Source organism: Pholcus phalangioides, unplaced genomic scaffold (genome assembly GCF_987345545.1).
Source record: "Pholcus phalangioides strain wild (caught in Gottingen) unplaced genomic scaffold, Ppha-v1.0 ptg000011l_1, whole genome shotgun sequence".
NCBI classification, from domain to species: Eukaryota; Metazoa; Arthropoda; class Arachnida; order Araneae; family Pholcidae; genus Pholcus; species Pholcus phalangioides.
In genome coordinates this window covers 52,193,757-52,213,868 of record NW_028301604.1, presented here as the reverse complement: position 1 = coordinate 52,213,868, position 20,112 = coordinate 52,193,757, and the positions used below count along the sequence as shown (strand labels likewise).

Here is a 20,112-nt window from a genome sequence, read left to right as displayed (position 1 = left end):
GGTAATAAATTGATATAATGTCTATTGACAGATGAATATGTGAACCTACCTTCTCTGTCAACATACAAATTTTGATTACAAAGCATCCAGTGTGATTGTGTAATAACTTTTAACTAAAATTTTTTCTTATTTATTGATTTTATCATCTGGGCCAGAGGTTTTAAAATTTTTGATTCACTCTCTGTGCCCTTTGCACATCAACTTTTTTCCACGATATACCAAGTCATAACAGTCCTGCATAACAGCTGCAGTGTGGTTATATTGGTTAAGTAAGAAGCAATTTCAATTCCTAAACAATTTATGTATAATGTAGGAAATCAGTGCATGTTTTAATAAACTATCATACCCTTAAATTAGTAAATTTACTTAGTGGGATACATTTTATTGCAGTAACCCCCCCCCCCAGTAAGTGATCAGAGCACCCATTTTGGGAACCGCTTATCTAAGTACCCGTGGATACCTGGCCGTTTTTTAGTAGTAAACCACAATATGTCAGATCTGCAACTTGAGCTCAAAGCTCCCCGCACCAGATAGTCTTTACCTGAAAGGGCTAAGTATATACTTAGCTAGTTACTAGTGGTTTGAGATGGAATTAATTATTTATAAATTAATTATTCAGCTTTACAAACCTGAAAACTCATTTTAAATTGAATCTTTAAAATACCTAAATCCTTTTTGATTGCCATTAACAGACCTAAATAAAGATGAAAGTGTTTTGACTGTGCAGCTTTTACAATAAGATTGTGTTTCATTAATAAGCTGGGTTAGGAGGTATTTCTTGTACATCCATGTTTTACACAATGCTATAAAGTCATACCTGGTAAGATGGCTGGTAATTTTCATATCAAATAATTTTGATAAGATCCCACATATTTCAAAATAAAAGAAGTTTATAACTTATGCAGAAAGGTCCAAGTGTGAGTTCAGATGCAGACTGTAATGTAATTGTTTCTACAGGGCAACATGAGTGTGTGTCATATGTAAACTAAGTGTTTTCCATACAAGGTGTGGCTGTTTTGAATTTTACTCATTTTCCCTCTTAAAAAACAGTTCTCATGGCATGATAAGACAAAATGGCTATGATTTATTCTTATATCAAAGCAATAATCTTCTGCAATGGATACTTTTCATTTGCTGTTGATGTTCTTTTGCTGCTAGTTAATTTTTTCATACAGAATGGAAGACCTGTAAAATACGGGTTCTGTTCTCTTGACATACCATCTTTATCAATCACCTGCTGGTATGATTACCTAAGTGAAGTGGGTGAGCAGTGTCTATTAATATGGAATTGGTATTGTTTATATTTAAGCCTTTTCTTATTTATTCTCTAAAAGCCAAACTACTGTAATTATTATGCATGCTCTCAGTGGAGAGACTGTACATGATACTCACTACTGTACACATCTGAACAAAATATTTCTGGACTCAAATTTCTGTGATGTTGTTTTTTGCACTCTATCTATCAAACATTGATGTTACTAAATGCTATCAAATGTGATCCATTGGTGCCCTTTTAACAATATTTGCTTTGCGTTATGTGTATGCTAAATTTGAGCTCAATTTTGATAAAATTGAGCCAACATAGGATTAAGTTAGAACTGAAAGTGACTATAGGATTTTACTCGACAAATGGCTCAAACCTTTATGCTCTAACTTGCTTTCACCACACAGAGATAAAAGAAATCAAATTTCAATTTATTATGTTCATGGTGTAATAAAGGTTATGAAGTTTGTAAGAACACTGTATTTCCAAACTGGAAACTTTATGTCATAAAAAAAAATCATGAGTTCATTGTTTAAAAAAAACATGTTTGAAATCCGAGATAAAAACAATGAAATCTGAACATAAACAATGAAATCTGAACATAAACAATGAAATCTGAACATAAACAATGAAATCTGAACATAAACAATGAAATCTGAACATAAACAATGAAAAACAATGTCAAAAATCTTATTTTCAGCAAAAAAAAAATGAAGCTGTTGTATTATTTACTTATGTAAATGATTTATGTACAAAAAGTAATATGCTATTTTTGCTTTTCTCTGGTTATACTCTATAAGTAGTAAAGTTTTTGTTGATCATGATTTGTTGCTCAATTTAAATAAATTTTATAGGTAGATTTCGGTTTTGCTAAAAAGTTACAACACGGGCATAAGACATGGACATTTTGTGGCACTCCAGAGTATGTTGCACCAGAAATTATTCTAAACAGAGGTCATGATATATCAGCTGATTATTGGTCACTAGGAGTATTGATGTTTGAGCTTTTGACTGGAACGTAAGTTTTGTCATTTTCTTCCAGTGATGTCATTTGCATCATTATTTCCAAATCTGAATATCACTAACATGAAATACTCTGATATTTTGTAAGAAAGAGTTAGCTTCAACTCAATAACGCTCACAAACAGGCTATACCTTGGAATTAGAGACTAATAGATTCACTTAAATCTGTAAATTTATCACATTTACCAATAAAGCTGTCAATTATGCATAATCATAGCTGAATGTGATATACTTAGATGAATGAAGTTTAACTTACCAAAATGGTCAGTGCTTTTACATAATAACCAATGATTATGCATAATCACTTTATTTATCACTTTTACTCCCCCCCCCCCCCACACACACACACACATATATAATTAGAAGAGAAATGAACGAAGGCAGCTAATAACTTTGCGATTATTTGCAAGTTATGTTACAAGAACTTGCTGCTCAATGAATGTAACAATATTTGCACTTACACTAAGATAGCAAGACCGTTAAAAGAAATAGACAACAGAAATTGTGCCATTACCAAAAAACTTAAAATTAATTATTTCTTGTCTCGTTATCCATATTTGTTTGTCACTGTTAAACTTCACAAAAAACCTATTAAATTTAGATTCCTCACTTGTGGTACCAACTGTTATAATAGTGACTGTGGCAAAACTGTCTTGAACATCTTAAAAAATATTTCAGACAAAATAGAATTGGAAGAAGAGACTTATTATAAAGAATAATCAGGAAGTTCTGAATTTTTTAAGAAATTCAAAAATTGATAGTATTGAAACATTTGACTTCAAAAATTTCCTCATGAAAACATCTTAAATATTTGTGAGAGTTTATATGTAAAATACAAAAACATTATTCCCTTTGATAAAAACTTTTGGAATAATTTGGTATAATTCTGCATCTTTGAGAACTGCTTGCATAATGGCATCGATGTCTTCAAACAAATCAAGGGTATCCCCATGGGAATTTGTTTTTCTAGTGCTTTTGCGAATATTTTTTTTACATTTCTATGAAACAAATATTTTCACTGAACATAAATACATGGGTTTTAGATATATCGATGATCTCATTATTTTTAATTTTGAAAATTTTCTGAAATTAAGTGATGATATTTACCCTACAGACTTGACACTCAAGAGAACCAATCATGACCCCTTTTCTGCAGATTTCCTTGATCTTAAAATTTGTCTCTCTAATAACATTGCTTTTATTGGAATTTTTGATAAAAGAAAAGAAAAGAATTTAAATTTAAAGTTAATTTTCTTTCTAATTTCATTTCTAGTATTAGAATTTTGAAAAATATATTTTTTGGACAGCTATCAAGAATTAAAGAAACATGCAATAATGTAAATGATTTTCTTCAAGCATTTTCTGATTTTTTAAATGTCTTGAGTGGCAACGGTTATCCATCTTCCTTTATGGGTTTCAAACTTCACTCACGTTTTTCGACTTGTTAGTTGCAGTGCCATCTTAATGCATGGGCCTACCTGGGTGGTGTTTTCTTTAACACTTTGTTAGCCGAGTGGATAACACATGGGTATTTATTTTGATGAGTATTTATTATTACGTTAGACTTAGATAGATTACATACATATAGATAGGAAGAATTTATAAAGCGGAAAGAGCAGAACATTTAGACATCTTGTCTACTTGATGTCCGAGGTGGAACTCCCTAGTTCCCCTTACACAACACTAGGTGGCGTTGTATGTTCTTATCAGTTTAGTTCTTTTAGTCATTTCTTATAAGGACACCACATTCCTCCCCGCTAATTTAAAGATCCAACCGGACAGGAGCTTTCCTGGTTCGTTGGGAACGTCGCAAAGGAAAGGAAGTACTGGACATCGCTGGTGGCTTGCTGGACGTCGCTGGTGCCTTAGCTGGTGTTGGTAGATCGCTACTGATCTCTGCCGGAGTTGTCTGTTCTTCTGGAGCAAACTGCACTTCGGAGTCAGCAGCGACAGGAGTTGATGAAAGTTTGCCTGGAACTCTGGGTATCACCAAGCTTGGCTGGACTTGATTGCTAGCTGCTCTCATCTGGTCGATGTGACGTCGGAAGAGAGTTCCATTTACATCTACAGTGTAGTGTAGAACTCCGTCTTTGTTGAGAACAGTTCCGAACTTCCACTTGTTATTAATTGGCGGATCTGTAATCTCGCACAGCCACACTATCTCCTGGCTCGAAAGTTCGGTCATAGAAGTCTGTGACCTCATTTCTGATCCTTTCTTGAACCCTGTTCTTGATATTTGGCAAGACTAGGTCTATCCTAGTTCGGATTTCTCTTTTTAGGAATAACATTCCTGGGCTTTGCTTGGTAGTCGCATTTGGCGCTTTTCTGTAATTCAACAAAAACGTGCTCACTTTTTGGTAGATGTTTCCGGGAAATCTTTGCATCGCCCGAAGGGATTGTTTTAAGGTGTGAACGTATCTCTCTACCTGCCCGTTGCTTGATGGTTTGAAGGGAGCACACGTTTTGTGCTTTATTCCATTATTCCTCATGAATATTTCAAACTCGTGTGATATGAACTGAGGACCATTGTCGCTCACTAACACTAAAGGCAGTCCAAATCGAGAGAAACAGTCCCGTAGGCATTCAACTGTCTTGAACGTGTTTGTTGATTTCATCGGGTATACTTCCATCCATTTAGAATGAGCATCGACTATGATCAAAAACATATGCTCGAATATGGTAGCTGCGAAATCTACATGAATTCTCTCCCACGGAGCACTCGTGTATTCCCAATGGTGTACCCTTGCTTTCACCAGATCGGACTTGAATCTGGAGCAATCTGGACAGTTTTTAGCAGCTTTTTCTATGTCGCTATCTATGTCCCTCCAGTAGACGTAGGATCGAGCAATTGCTTTCATTTTAACAATGCCCAGATGGCCTTGATGGACTTCATCAAGAATTTGATTTCTAAATTTCTTCGGAATAAAAACTCTTGGGCCATGCATTATACATCTGTCCTGCAAGGTGTACTCGGCTTCCTTCCCTCCTAAAGGTTCACCGAATTTCAATTTCCTCAGCAATGGACCCAACTCTTCATCATTTTGTGTCTCTTTTGCTAAAGAGCTTTCACTGGTAGTGTTTCGATTTGATTCAACTGGAAGAGTTCTATGTCATCCTTGACAACTAAGTCTTCCGACCTTAAAGGTAATCGGGAAAGACAATCTACATTACCATGGTTCTGTGTGTTACGATAGATGATATCGAACTGATATGCTTGTAAGATCAAGGCATAATGCAGAAGTCGAGTAGCCGTCAACACTGGTAGACCTTTCTTCGAGCTGAATATCGCTACCAAAGGCTTGTGATCTGTTATGAGAGTAAATCTTCGGCCTTTCAAGTAAAGCATAAATTTCTTTACTGCCCAGATAATTGCCAAAGCTTCTTTGTCAATCTGGGAGTATCTCTGTTCCGTTTTCGTCAGCGTATGAGAAGCGAAGGCAATTGGTCTTTCTGTTCCATCTGGTAAGACATGTGATAGAACTGTTCCTATTCCCACTGGAGAAGCATCTGAAGCAAGAGTAAGAGGTAGTGTAGGATCATAGTGCATCAAGATTCGCTTTGAGCAAATTTCCTTTTTGATCTTCTTGAATGCAGTCTTACACTTTTTAGACCAACGCCACGGAACGTCCTTTTTTGTCAGCTCATTGAGAGGATAGGCAATGGTTGCCAGATTAGGACAAAATTTCCCGTAGAAATTTACCATGCCCAGAAAACTTTTTATTTCCTGAACGTTTTTCGGTGCGGGAACTTTCAGAATTGCTTCAGTTTTCTCATTTGTTTCACTTAGGCCATTTTCATCAATTTTGTGACCTAAGAAATTTATTTCTTTTTGAAAAAATGTGCTCTTTTTCAAATTTAACTGCAGCCCATGCTCCTGACATTTTTTGAAAAATTTTTCCAAAGCCCTGAGATGTGACTCGTCATTTGTTCCGGTCACTCTGGCGTCATCCATAAAAACTTTTACACCATCTATTCCTTGGAATAGCCCATCAATGTACCTCTGCCATATTGCTGGAGCTGCATTTAGGCCGTACATCAATCTTTTACAGGCGTATAACCCCTTATGAGTGTTTATGGTTAGGAGTCGTTGACTGTCAGGGTGCACTTTCATTTGCAAATATGCATGATTGAAATCCAATTTTGAAAATCGTTTACCCCCATTTAAACATGAGAATATTTCCTCAAACGTTGGTAAGGGATGCTGAGGCACCTCTAGCTTAGGATTTAACGTGACAGAATAATCTGCACATAACCTTATGGATCCGTCTGGTTTCACCACGGGAACAACTGGTGTAGCCCAATCTGAAGTTTCAACTCGCTCGATAATGCCTTCTCTTTCAAGCCGGTCTATTTCTTTTTCAACCCGGTCTTTTAATGCGAAGGGCCCAGTTCTCGCTCTACGAAACTCTGGGGTAACATTTGGTTTTAGCTTTAGTTCCACTTCATGGTTATTTATTTCACCCAATTTGTTGTCGAAAATTTCTTTATAATCATCCAACAATTTTTTGAGATCCATGTCATTAGCGGTCCTCACAGCCTTAAGAGAGTTCCAGTCTAGATTGATTTTGTATAGCCATTCACGGCCAAAAATCGTGTCTAAATTTTCCCTCACCAAATATAAGTTCAAGTGCAACTTTTGTTTTCCATACTCCACTTTCACAGTGACATATCCCGTCTGGGGCAATTTTTTTTCCATTGTATGTCTGGAATACTAAATTCGTTGGTTGAACTTTTTTCTTAGATTTTTCTGAATCTCTGTAAGCTCATTACTGATACTGTTCCACCCGTATCAACTTCCATACTCATTGGTTTATTGTCTATGTTGACAGTAACCATCATCGGAGGCTTTTTAACCCAAACATGGAAACGTCATTTTCGTTTTCCTCAACTGAAATCTGTTTCTGTTTGTTAGGTGTCGATTGAGTCTTCTTTGCCGCGTAGCAGGCTTTTTCTATATGCCCAATTTTTTTACAGAAGCGACGTTTGCTAGCAATAAATCTGCAGGAGTCTTTATCGTGATTTGTCCCTGTGCATCGTATACACGGCGGATATTTGACAGCGGCGGCAGAGTAGTTTCTGTTTTGCGTGGGCAGTTTCGTTTTCTCGTCGCCACTTGTTGTGTTTTCTTTAACACAACTAGTGTGTTACTTTGTGTTAGCCGAGTGGATAACACATGGGTATTTATTTTGATGAGTATTTATTATTACGTTAGACTTAGATAGATTACATACATATAGATAGGAAGAATTTATAAAGCAGAAAGAACAGAACATTTAGACATCTTGTCTACTTGATGTCCGAGGTGGAACTCCCTAGTTCCCCTTACACAACACTAGGTGGCGTTGTATGTTCTTATCAGTTTAGTTCTTTTAGTCATTTCTTATAAGGACACCACACTGGGCACCTCAAAAAAAGAGGTGCCTCACAAAAATGAGATTCGGTTGAAATTTTTTAGAATTTATCAGGTAGGGCTTCAGAAAAACCACTTGGCCGGGTGCCCATGATGCTCTTCAGACAGCCCTGGTTAGTTGACGCCATGTGGCTCATAATTTGTGATATTACTACACTGCTCAAAACAATTAGGGGAGCACATGGTTTTAACAAAATTACGTAAAGATGCATACCAATAAGTAACATAAAATGAATCATCCATAATTTAAAGCCTAGCAGGAAACGGAAGAAGAAAACTTCATATGCAAATCAAAGTTCATGACGTCAAAAACCAGAAAAAGGAGATAAGGGCAAAAATCGGGATGTTGCAGAAACGTCTGTTTTACTGCCGTAACTGTGAAATTCGATTGCGCAGTATTTTTTTTTGAGACAAGGTGACCTTGAGGATGTCTCAACAACGTGATTTACCGGAATCCATGGCATGGCGTGTTATAGGCAGACTGGAATCCGGGCAAACACAACATAGTGTCGCGGACGCTGTTGGAGTCGCCAGAAGTGTTGTTGCAAGGCTGTGGAATCGATTCCAAGAAACAGGAAATGTTAGATGTCGACCAGGGCAAGGTCGGTCACGTCCCACTACAGCAACTGATGACCGGTATATATGGTTAACAGCCCGTCGAAACAGAACAGAGAATACTACGCAGCTGCAAAGACGGTTGCTCTTGGCAACAGGACGAAGGGTGTCCAGCCAAACAGTGCGTAATCGGCTTCATGAGGGAGGGCTCTATGCACGTAGGCCAATGGACTGCATTCTGTTGACCCCACGCCACCGTGCGGCCCGAAGAAGATGGGCTGCTGAACATCGAGATTGGGAACAACATGATCGGAGCGAAGTGCTGTTTACAGACGAGTCCCGATTCAGTCTGGAATGTGACACCCGACGTGTTCTGGTATGGAGGGACAGGGGCACTCGAAATAACCCTGCATTCGTTCGTGAAAGGTCACAATACAGACGAGTTGGATGGCATGGAGTGGAATCAGCATAGGCGGACGTACGGACCTGCATATCATTCGGAATGGCACTTTGAAGGTATGCAGACGAGATACTGCGACCTCATGTGATCCCTTACTCTGGAGCCATTGGAGATTCCTTTGCTTTCCAGGATGATAATGCCTGACCGCATAGAGCTTGTCTGGTGGAGAACATGCTTGAAGCTGAAACAATACAGCGTATGGAATGGCCATCGTGCTCTCCTGACCTGAATCCAATCGAGCATGTTTGGGAGATGCTCGGACGACGCATTGCTGCGCGACCAAGGCCACCTGTTACTGTTCGAGACTTGCAGATTGCACTTCTTGAGGAGTGGAACAGTATTCCCCAAATTCTGATCGATAACCTCATCGCATTCATTAAAGAATGTCTTCAGTCTGCAGTTGATGTGCTTTGCCCATCACAGGCTCAAGCTGTTTCGAGCATTAGTTCGTGTGGTGTGACAGTAGTAAGATGCATGGAGGATCTGTCAGCAGATGTATTCAAGACCTTCAAATCTAAATGTGAGGAATTTTTGTTTTACTCAGTAGCTATGGATTAATCGACGGCTGCAATACAAGCAGCCATTTTCATTCGTGGTATTGACAAATACTTCAAAATTGTTGAGGAGTTAGCTAGTGTCGTTGTGCACTTAATGATACCACGCGAAGTTTTCACTTATATTCAAGTTTGGTAGAAACATTGCCCAAATGTGAGTTGGACTTAGGCAACCTATCTGTCATAACTACAGCTGGTGCTTCCTCTATGACCGGTCAGAGAAGACAGGGGTAATTACATTGATAAAGTCAGATGCCAAAAAATGTGGAAATACAAAGATGATGGCTTTTTCACTGCATCATACACCAGAAAAACTTGTGCAAAAAATTTTTCTCCAACTTTGAACATGTAATGTCTGTTGTAGTGAAAGCGGTTAACTTCAGTTGATCCAAAGGACTTAACCACAGACAGTTCCAAAAATTCTTAGAGGATTTGGAAGCTGAGCATGGCGACGTTATTTATTGTACAGAAGTACGCTGGTTGGGCTGGGTAAAGGTGCTTCAGCGCCTGTTTTCCTTGAAAGTTGATGAATTCATGAAATCCAAAGGAAAACTTATTGGAGAGTTTCAAGATAAAGAGTGGGTGAGAGATTTCACATTTCTGGTTGATATCAGTGGTCATCTGAATGATCTAAACTACCCCTTACTAGGAAAAGACCTACTTGTCCATAATCTTTATGACAACGTGAAAGAGTTCGAAACTAAATTAGTCCTTTGCGAACGTTGATTGCAAAACAAAAACTGCATACATTTTCGTAAATTATTGGAGTTGGTAAATAGATCTACAACTTGGAAACCATACAATTATGTACAATGCATTTAAAATCTGAGAATGGAATTCAGAAGCCGATTTTCCAACTTCCGCAAGAACGAAATTTCTATGAAAATGTTTTCCTCACCATTCTCGGTCGATAATGAAAGTGTTCCACCAAAGTTACAATTAGAATTTGCAGATTTGCGATGTGATCTGCAGTTGAATGGAAGTTTTTTGAAATTCCTGCATTAATTGATTTTTATTCTAAGTATGTGTACGAAGAAAAGTATCCACAAATATGCAAACATGCATTATTCATGTCTTTTACATTTGGCAGCACTTACATATGTGAACAGTTGTTTAGTCAAATGAAGAATACAAAATCAAAAACTAGAACACGTCTGACTGATCAGCATTTGGAGGATATTTAACAACACAAATTTTACCTAACAATGAAGCTTTAGTCAAGCAAAAACAATGTGAAGTTTTGCATTGATTTAGGAATTACATCCACTCGCATTCGTAATGTAAGTAACCAAAGACTTTTTTTTAATTGTACGTAATTAATTGAACATATACATGTATAAACAAAAATTATGTATTTTCATTCTGTTTCATACAATATAAAAAAATACCCAAAATAATTGTTCTTACCCCAATTCAGTTTTAATTTTTTAAAACAAAAATGCTACATATTAGAACCATAAAATATGTATCACGCATCTTATTTTTATTTGTCGTATCCGAGCGTACATAGGATCAACCTTTGGCGGGGGGGGGGGGGGGGGTGCACTGAGATTGAATGGAGGCACAAGAAATTTCTGAGAAAAATTTAGATTTACCAACTTTGAAAAGCATTTTCAAGTAACAGAAATGTATTCATATAGCAAAAAAAGGCATTTTTTAACAATACAATTTGAAATGATTTTTTTTAAAGCATTCAAAATTAATGTTTGTTAAAATTAATTGAATGTTTAAATTTTTTAAAATATTTTGTTAAAATATTTCCATATATTAAGTTTGATCGTCGTTTGCGGGGGGGGACACTCCCCTACACCATTAATGGGTGGCCCACGGAACGCGAAAAATTTTTTATGTGGCCCTCGAGCGTAAAACTTTCAAGACCCCTACTTCACATGCACTAAATCCTGATTCGATATAACACCATAAATCTGCAAAATAAATGGTGGCCTTACATCAGGGTTCGACTGTATAAGTCAATATATATATATGTGTGTAAAAAAAAAAAAAATCAAGACATGTTTTTTTCTTTTAATAATTGATATAACTGGTCATGTCGCTGTTTCTGTTATATCCCTGTGTCAGGAAAATTTCTGACAAGGACAATCCGGGTATCGAACTTGTGACACCTCTAAACCTCCTTTGGTACTTTAGGCAAGTATCTTATCGACCTGGGCTGCCGTGCCCTAATGTGCCTATTGGTTACATTCGTGCAAATGCAACCAATAGGCTTAATGGTTGTATATTTCTGGTTTTGTAAAAGATCTTTTAACAAATTTTTATAGTGTAATCCCAGCTTAATGGCATTTCTTGATGTGGATAGACATTTATCTCAAAGCTTTGCTAACAAAAATTTCTATTTTGTTTTTTAAATTTTCTAACCCACTCATAAATTATAAATTGCTTATTCGAAAAATTCCATGGGTAATTTTTAATGAAATCTGATGTTGGGATAAAATGCAATTTCCAACACTTATTAAAAAAAGTTTTTTCTTTGACTTTTGAACATAGTTGTTTTCTAAAGAAATTTGTTTTATTTAATAATGCTTTTGTCATTTTAAAGTTTTTTAATAGTTTTAGGGTATTTTTCAAGTTTTTAGACAATTTTTTATGGTCATTTTTCAGAATTTTTTAGGTTAACAACATCGAGACCTTGGTAATAACAATAATTGATGCATTCAATGTTCCTCCAATCTCTCTCTCAAAGCCTACGCCTAATAACGTGTTATAGGAAGTTTTTCCTCATCGTGGATTGCATTTTAATTTTGTCATACACACCAGACTCACCAATAAATGACACTATCTGTGCAAATCATGACTTATCAACCTATTTTTTTGTATATGTTATTCTTGTATATGTTTTGTATGTATCTTTGTATATGTATCTTTTGTATATGTATCTTTTGTATATGTTTTGTATGTATCTTTGTATATGTATCTTTTCTATATGTTTTCTGCCCTTTTTGTTTCTTTATTTTTTCTTGCATTTTTATATGTTTTATACATATATTTATACTGTTTATTTGAAAAATCTGGGTCCTTTTTGAATGAAAGTGGGTCCCTCTCAAAAAAAATTTATTTTGAAAGAAATTATGCGCCCCCCCCCCCTACCCATAATTCACTGGTATCTCTATGAATTTTCTTCCAGTATGCCCCAGGTTTTTGATCACCTGCTTATATTTCTTTGTTGAGACTGAGCAGTGGGTCATGTTCCGGGTAAGAGAAGAAGGTATCTGTGAATCAAGTACAAAATTCATTTCTAAAAACATGTTCTATCCAAAGGTTCATTTACTTTCATTGTCTACTAGTAGGAAAAACTTGAAAAAAGAAGCTCATTAGCACTGAGAATTTAATGTATGGAATTCCTCACAAGTAATAAATCTAAAACAAATATACAGTTGATCCCGCTTATAACGTTTCTCCCATTTAGAATATATGAACTTATTTTTGTGGTCCTAACAATAAGTAATTCTCATTGAGATTTCCCGTTTAAAGTGTTTTCGAATTTTTATAACGTTTTTTATGACGGTTTTTGAAAAACGTTATAAGCAGGATCCACTTTAATTGACAGTTGAGGGCACACGTTTATATATTTACTATTAATCAATGTATAAATTCCCTCTGATTGATTTTAAATTTCATTAAAAATATCTTAGCATTTTCAATATCTTCTGATCAAATTTAAAGCAAATTAGATTATCTCTCAGGCATTTATCTCTTCTGATTCATTATTCATACTTTGGTTTTCCTGGTAAAATGATTTTATTTTCCTTCCCTGATGGTCCACCATTCTGATCCGTTGCCATTTAACTGTCACATATTTTAACACCTGAATATGGAAGCTATGTCAGATTTGTGTTGGGGAAACTTAACAGTGTGCTTATGTGTGTGTGCCCAGCATTTGGCATGTTTTGTGTTCAGTAGGTGGTGCCATCTATCTAGCACCGCAACTAGATACTTTCACAAACGGGGCAAGTACACATTTTGGCACACCCATGTAATGTAGAAGAAGCAGTTATAAAGGGTGAATTTGGTGCCCTCTATAGTCCAGAGCACAGGACACTAGGCCAGCCTGCCCCTCCCAGTTGCGGCCCCGCATCTATTCTCCAAACTGGTAATGCGTGCATTTGAAGTTCAATGTATGCATATTTGTATTGTAGGTCTGTGTAAGTTTTTTTCAAAGGAATAGCCAACTCAAAATTTGAAATCTTTAGAAAATCACATTTTTAACTGATTACCATTGTGCAATCGCAAGTTCCAAACACGGATTTTTCACCAAAAGCAAAATTTGGGGGAGATTATGAGGGGCCTCTTCCTCCCCCCCCCCCATATCAAAAATTAAAAATATTTTTGTAGAGAATTAAAATATTGGAATAAAATAATTTATTTTATACTATCGGTGAAGAATTTGATTCTGGTGCCCCTCCAAAAGCCGATTCTGCGTACACACCCGTGATTTTCACGATGCGAAACGGTGATTACCGCGTAGCAGCTAGATGACAAAACTGGATATTCAAGATCGAGTTTTTACAGATTCGGTTTTTTTTCCACGATATCGGGAAGGTTTTACAATTTGAACGGGCATTCCCATCCTTTATGATTAAAAAAAAAAAGAGCATTCGCAATATTGTAGGAACAAGACGAATTTACGCCGTAGAGACATGGTCTTTGAATGCCGTGAAAGTACCATAATTTCCCGTATATAACCGGAAGGGAGAAAATCAGGGGTAATAAAAAAATCCGAAATTTGAAACTTCTGTACATGGCCCCTCTCATTCAGGAAAGCAACTAGATATCCCTCATCTTGAGCCGGATTTTCCTAGGAATAAGTTTTTTGCACAGTATGAACCGAATTAGACCATTTCACGACGGCAGAAACGTGTTACATAATTACGCTACGCGTTTGTGTTTTCCTAGCGTGGCGCATCAGATCAGGGCGGCTATATTATAGTACATGGCCTTGTCATCAGCTACTCTGTCGTCTGCATGCTCCGGTTTGAAGGGAAGCGAAAGTAAACATGAGAGAGAGTGAAGAGAACATTGGCAAAACGAGCGGCGCACGACGCATTTGACTCCTCCAGAAGCAGTGGGCCAATCACGCCCGACGTAAAGCGCTGTCCTGAGCCGTATTGTGCTCTGTAGGAAAACAGTCATGCTGCTTATTCTTATCGGTGAGTGGACGGCGTGTCGCGCTGGGCGAATTACGTTGCGCGTAAGGGTACGTCCATAGTGAACCGCTTCTCGCTACTCGCTTCATCGCGGCTGAAAAAAGATCGTGAACACTCATTGGGGCGGCCATAGTGCGCCCGCCTACCTGCTTTTACCGGCTGAAACTGCTTTTACCCGCTTTAACCGGAATGAATTGTTATTTCTTTTTCTCGCTTGACCGGCTCACCGCTTGCACTTTAAAACGGATACTTTCCTGTAAGTGTTCGTTTTATAGTGGAATAGTAAATCGACGGAGTTGATTGACTAATCGTTGATTAATTATGACATAATAAAAGCAAAATCGTTAATCATCAAGTAATTAAGGAAAATTAACAATTATAGTGAATCCTATTGTGAGAATTAATTATTGTCAATACTAATCGTTAACTAGTTATGGCATAATATAAGCGAAATCGGTTATTAATTAAGGATCATCAATGGTAATACTGAATCTAACGGAGTTTTTATGACGAATAATTATTGTTAATACTAATCGTTAACTAGATATGACACTAAAAGTGATATCGGTGATTAATCATTAATTAAGGTTAATTAACGATTATACTGAATCCAACGGAGTTTTTGTGACGGATAATTGTTGCTAATACTAATCATTAATTAGTTATGACATAATAAGCGAAATCGTTAATTAATTAAGAATCATTAATGATCATACTAAATCCAACGGAGTTTTTATGACGCCTAATTATTGTTAATACTAATCGTTAATTAGTTGACGTAATAAAAACGATATCGTTAATTAATCAAAATACCGTTGGATTTCATTTTAGCGTTAATTCGTTAATTAACTAATTAAGTTGATTAACTAATTAACGATAAAACGAAATCCAACGGATTTTGCCGTTAATTAACTAGTTATCGGCCAGTTTAGTTTTATCGTTATTAGTTGATTAGTTAATTATCGATCATGATTTAGTTTTATCATTAATATAAACTAATTGACGATAAAACTAAATCAAACGAAATTTTGTAACGATTAATTCTCGTTTTTCTAATCGAAAATTTGTTGTGGCACTAAAAGCGAAATCGCTGATTTATCATCAATTAATTAATTAACTATAATTAGCGATTACACTAAACCTATTGCAACTTTAAGGTGAGTCCTATTCATTTCATGTACATATTTTTTGTTGTCAACAAAAACACAATATATCCCCACGTGATAGCTCCATGATGCCAACTGCTCATGCAAGCAGACGCTCCCGCGAGCGGTGCACTATAACCACCACCGGCTAGAATCGCGCGAGTTCATCTCGCCTTCTACAACTGCCGCGGTTTAAGCAATAAAGCGAGAAGCGGGAAGCGGTGCACTATGGACGTACCCTAGCACAGGAAACCTGCTCCTAGGAAAATCCGGCTTTATTCTTCAACAATCCGCTTGTATATCAATACAGTAAAGTGTACAAAGTAGTAAAACCAGTTTTTCAAGGTCGCGCGATCATGATACACGGTAAAAAGAAGAAAAAAAAGAAAGGGAAAAAAGTTCGGGAGGCTTTTCTCTCTACTTTTTTCTTAGAACTAGGGGACGCGTGAACAAAATTTTTACGCGCCCTTTTCTGAAATTCTGGGTATTTGATGCGTTATAACGCGTCAATGGCATCTCTGTGTATACTTGATTTAATAATTGACAATAATTGTGTACCCCCATAAAATTTGTGTTCACCAGCATGAACACAATCCCTTGATGGATTTCGTCTTATTCTTCGCTTTTTATGTTCTGTAACAATATTATAATAAAAATAAATCAAGAAAAACATGAAAATGAAATTTATTGACATCATCATCATTGTCCTCCTCCAGACTTTCAATTTCAAGTCTATCTACACCTATGCACGTAAATACATCATTTTACATGGGAAAGTGTTCTAAGTGGGATACATATTGTATATTGGGTCACCCACACATATCTTTGATGTTGCCTCCACCTTATTCCTGTATCACCACTCACAAGAAATTTTGAATATTCTACTCTGCTGGTTTTGAAAGAAAGAAAACATTAGAATTCACATCTTTTTTGGCTTCATTTTCAATTATAAGTGTGATTTAAGCTATGGTGCTTTCAAATGCCTTTCAAACCTTTTTTTTTTCATTTTTCTGATTATGACATGCCTTCCACAAATAACTGTCCTTCAATTACTTATTAAATTAAAAACATCAAAATAAAAATTTTAAAATATGATTTTATTGCCAGTAGACAATTCTAATTGAGTTCCACCCCTTTTTCATTACAATTTTTATTGAATTTTTTATTTATGTGAAATTTGTGAATTACTTTCCTGTCAAGGGCAAGTTAACTTATTCAAGTCTATTCTGAAAGATTGCTTATAAATTTCTGCTATTGACACCTTCAGTCAACCCTCAGTTTACAAACATCTTGGTTTGTGAACAATTCGGTTTATATATGAACAACAAAAAATAATTTGGTTTATGAACTAGTTTTGGTTTACAAACATACAAAGCATTCTAAACCCTGATGTATTTCAGAAGTCTGAAATAACAGTTCCCCTCCCCCCTCGACAAAATTTGGTTGAAGAATGATATTTCATCAGATTAAAGTTCCACCAACCAAATGTGGCTCCTTTTATTCAGCTCATAGATCAGCAGGTCATTTCAAAATTTATGAAGCTCTGTAAAAAAAACTTTTTCAAAGATTTTTTGCAATAATATCTGACATAGAACTAACAATCAGTATAACTGCAGGAAACATTATTTTATCATCCTACATTGCATAGTTCTTATTTAAAGCTTAGCAGCAAGTGCCTTACAGAACCATCAACTTGAATCTGAGGATATTGTGCATGCTAAGACGTGTCATTTTTTGTACGTACCAAAAAATAATAAAAAGTTGTAGTATTACTTTACTGCACACAAACGCTAGTTATATATTGCCATACAGCAATTTCCAACCAGGGGAGTTGGGTGGGAAATAAAGGCGCCATCTGTCAGTGCTCGCCCAGGCTCAGTAGGTAAAGAACTTGTTTCTGATGTTCTTGCCCAGTTTCAAACCCGTGAACCTTGATGGTAACCTTTACAGTGGAAAACAAGTACCTTACCACTGCCCCACTTGGGCAACAAAGAGGCATAGTATTAAGGGGATGATATGCATCAGTAATTTTCTCACTTTTCTGGGAAGACCTCAGCCAGACCACAATCTTGCAGAGGTCAGATGAAAAAAGATTTTAATGGTTATAATAACTTGTCCTGAAAGCTTCATTTTTAATATTTGCCATCAAAAAGGTAAAAAAATAAATAAATCTGGATTCAGGGGCGTAGCCAGAAATTTCGTTCGGGGGGGGACCACTTTCATTTCGGGGGGGGGGACCAAAGTGACAGAACAATGGATTTGGCCATCTTTTTCCCTTTTTTCGGTCATTTTCTCACATTTCGGGGGGGGGGGGACCAGACTCCCAAGTCCCCCCCCCCCTGGCTACGCCCTTGTCTGGATTTATTCAAGCACATAATCAAGGATACTATCACATTTGATTTTCTTCAAAACTAAGGATTCTGAACAATAGAAAAAGTGAATGGTGTTATTTGGTTTGCTAAATAAAAATTATTTATATTCTTTGTAACAATGTTCTACAGTTTTTCTTATTCTTCATAGTTTTTAATGTTATATATTTTTTTTTGTGTTAGACCACCATTTACAGCTCCAGATCCGATGCGAACTTACAATATAATTCTCAAGGGCATTGATGCCATTGAGTTTCCACGTACTATCTCTAGAAATGCAACAGCATTGATAAAAAGGCTATGCAGGTAATATTTCATCAGAAAAAAAAAAACTCCAGTAAATGCTATTCTGAAAATTGAATGTTTAAAAACTGATTTTTTGTTATGTAGATAAAAAGTTAATTTACTTTATTCTTAAAATTATCTTAGCAAACACAAATACTGCTATGAAAAGAGTTTTATATTGGTATTTTTTATTTTTTGTGAGCTGTTAATTTATTACAATTGTGCTTAAAATTCATAAAATTCAATATTTCTTAATTGTGCCAGTTTTGTGACAAAAAACTAGAATTTTTTTTGTTCAACGTGCATGCATGGAGATGTTTACACTGAATGTAAGTTATAGGACTATGGGACAGTATAAAAGTTTAAATTTTGAAACTTTCAGAAATTATTTTTTTAATTTAAGTAAGTACTAAGATGATTTGTGACAACATTTTAAACATTTTTTTAAAAATTAGTCACCTCTGAGACTGAGGCTGGTCATCCGTGTGTATGTGCAAGACTGCTAGCAATCTGTTGTGTATAAATTATAGTAGGAAAATCTCTCGTATATTGCATTTGAGGGGGCCTAAAGTACAAAGGGTATAAGTGAAATGTGCAGTTGAACCCTGGTTTAACGCCACCATTTATTTTTCATAATTCTGGCATTATAATGAGTTTGTCAAAAAATCGAATCATGGAATCTTAGAACCTAGAAATCATGACATCGGTTGGGGTGGGGCTATAATGGGGTTTGATTGTATTCATGTTTTATACCTCTTGTGCTCTAAACCCCTGGTTTGATCTGAGAAAATGCTCATATTACATATACTTTGCCTATAACCAACAGGCATTCTATCAAATGCCAGATTTCTAACTTTGCTGCTAGCTACATTTTGGTGAAAACCCAAAGCCTGTTAATTCATCGTGTTTGCTGGTAAAACTTACAATTCACTGAAATAAACTGATATAAGTTTGAAAAATACCTGTAACATATAGTTTTTATCTCATAATTTTATCTAAGCATTTACCAACACCAATCAGTAAAAACCTGTTTTGTTCAACCAATGATTGAGAGATTATGCCATTTTTATTAATTTGTTACTAATTATCATAATTAACTTATTACTACTTGGTTGTATTTAAGAGAAATTCAATTTACTTCATGTAATTTTTTTTTTGCCACTTATATGGTGGTTCTTGAGCATATCTATGATTGAAAAATTTACATAAAGTGAATTCAATGCAACAAATGCATGTTGATAACACAAACATTTCATGAATTGTGCTTGCAAGTTTCTGGGATGTTCTAATTCTTTGAAAAACAAACGTTATATATATATATATATATAAACAAACTGAAGAGCCAAAAAAACTGGTACAAGACATGCGTATGCAAATAAAGAGATATGGAACCAATCAGAGTATGGCGCTGCGGTCGGCAACGCCTATATAACACAACAAGTGTCTGGCATGGTTGTTAGATCAGTTACTGCTGCTACAATGGCAGGTTATCGAGATTTAAGTGAGTTTGAACGTGGTGTTATAGTCGACGCACGAGAGATGGGACGTAGCATCTCCGAGGTAGCGATGAAATTTGGATTTTCACGTATGACCATTTCACGAGTGTACCGTGAATATCGGGAATCCGGTAAAAAATTAAATCTACGACATCGCTGCGGCCGGAAAAAGATCATGCAAGAACGGGACCAACGACGACTGACGAGAATCATTAAACGTGATAGACGTGCAACCCTTCCGCCAATTGCTGCAGACTTCAATGCTGGGCCATTAACAAGTGTCAGCATGCGAACCATTCAACGAAACATCATCGATATGAGCTTTCGGAGCCAAAGACCCGCTCGTGTACCCTTGATAACTGCATGACACAAAGCTTTAGGCCTTGCCT

At 36.2% G+C, this 20,112-nt stretch overlaps 1 protein-coding gene across 3 annotated transcripts in view; it reads left to right on the top strand.

Moving 5' to 3' along the window:
• Positions 1-20,112, top strand: part of LOC149080550 (cGMP-dependent protein kinase 1-like) — a 210,857-nt gene that overhangs the window by 178,559 nt on the left and 12,186 nt on the right. For 2 of the 3 annotated variants that reach the window (XM_089239653.1, XM_089239654.1), the window contains exons 14-15: positions 2,119-2,282; positions 18,126-18,248. In XM_089239653.1, coding sequence (XP_089095779.1) covers positions 2,119-2,282; positions 18,126-18,248 — 287 coding nt within the window. Of the gene's footprint in view, positions 1-2,118; positions 2,283-11,885; positions 11,952-18,125; positions 18,249-20,112 lie in introns of those variants that run through there. The other variant, XM_089239656.1, reaches the window with a different exon arrangement.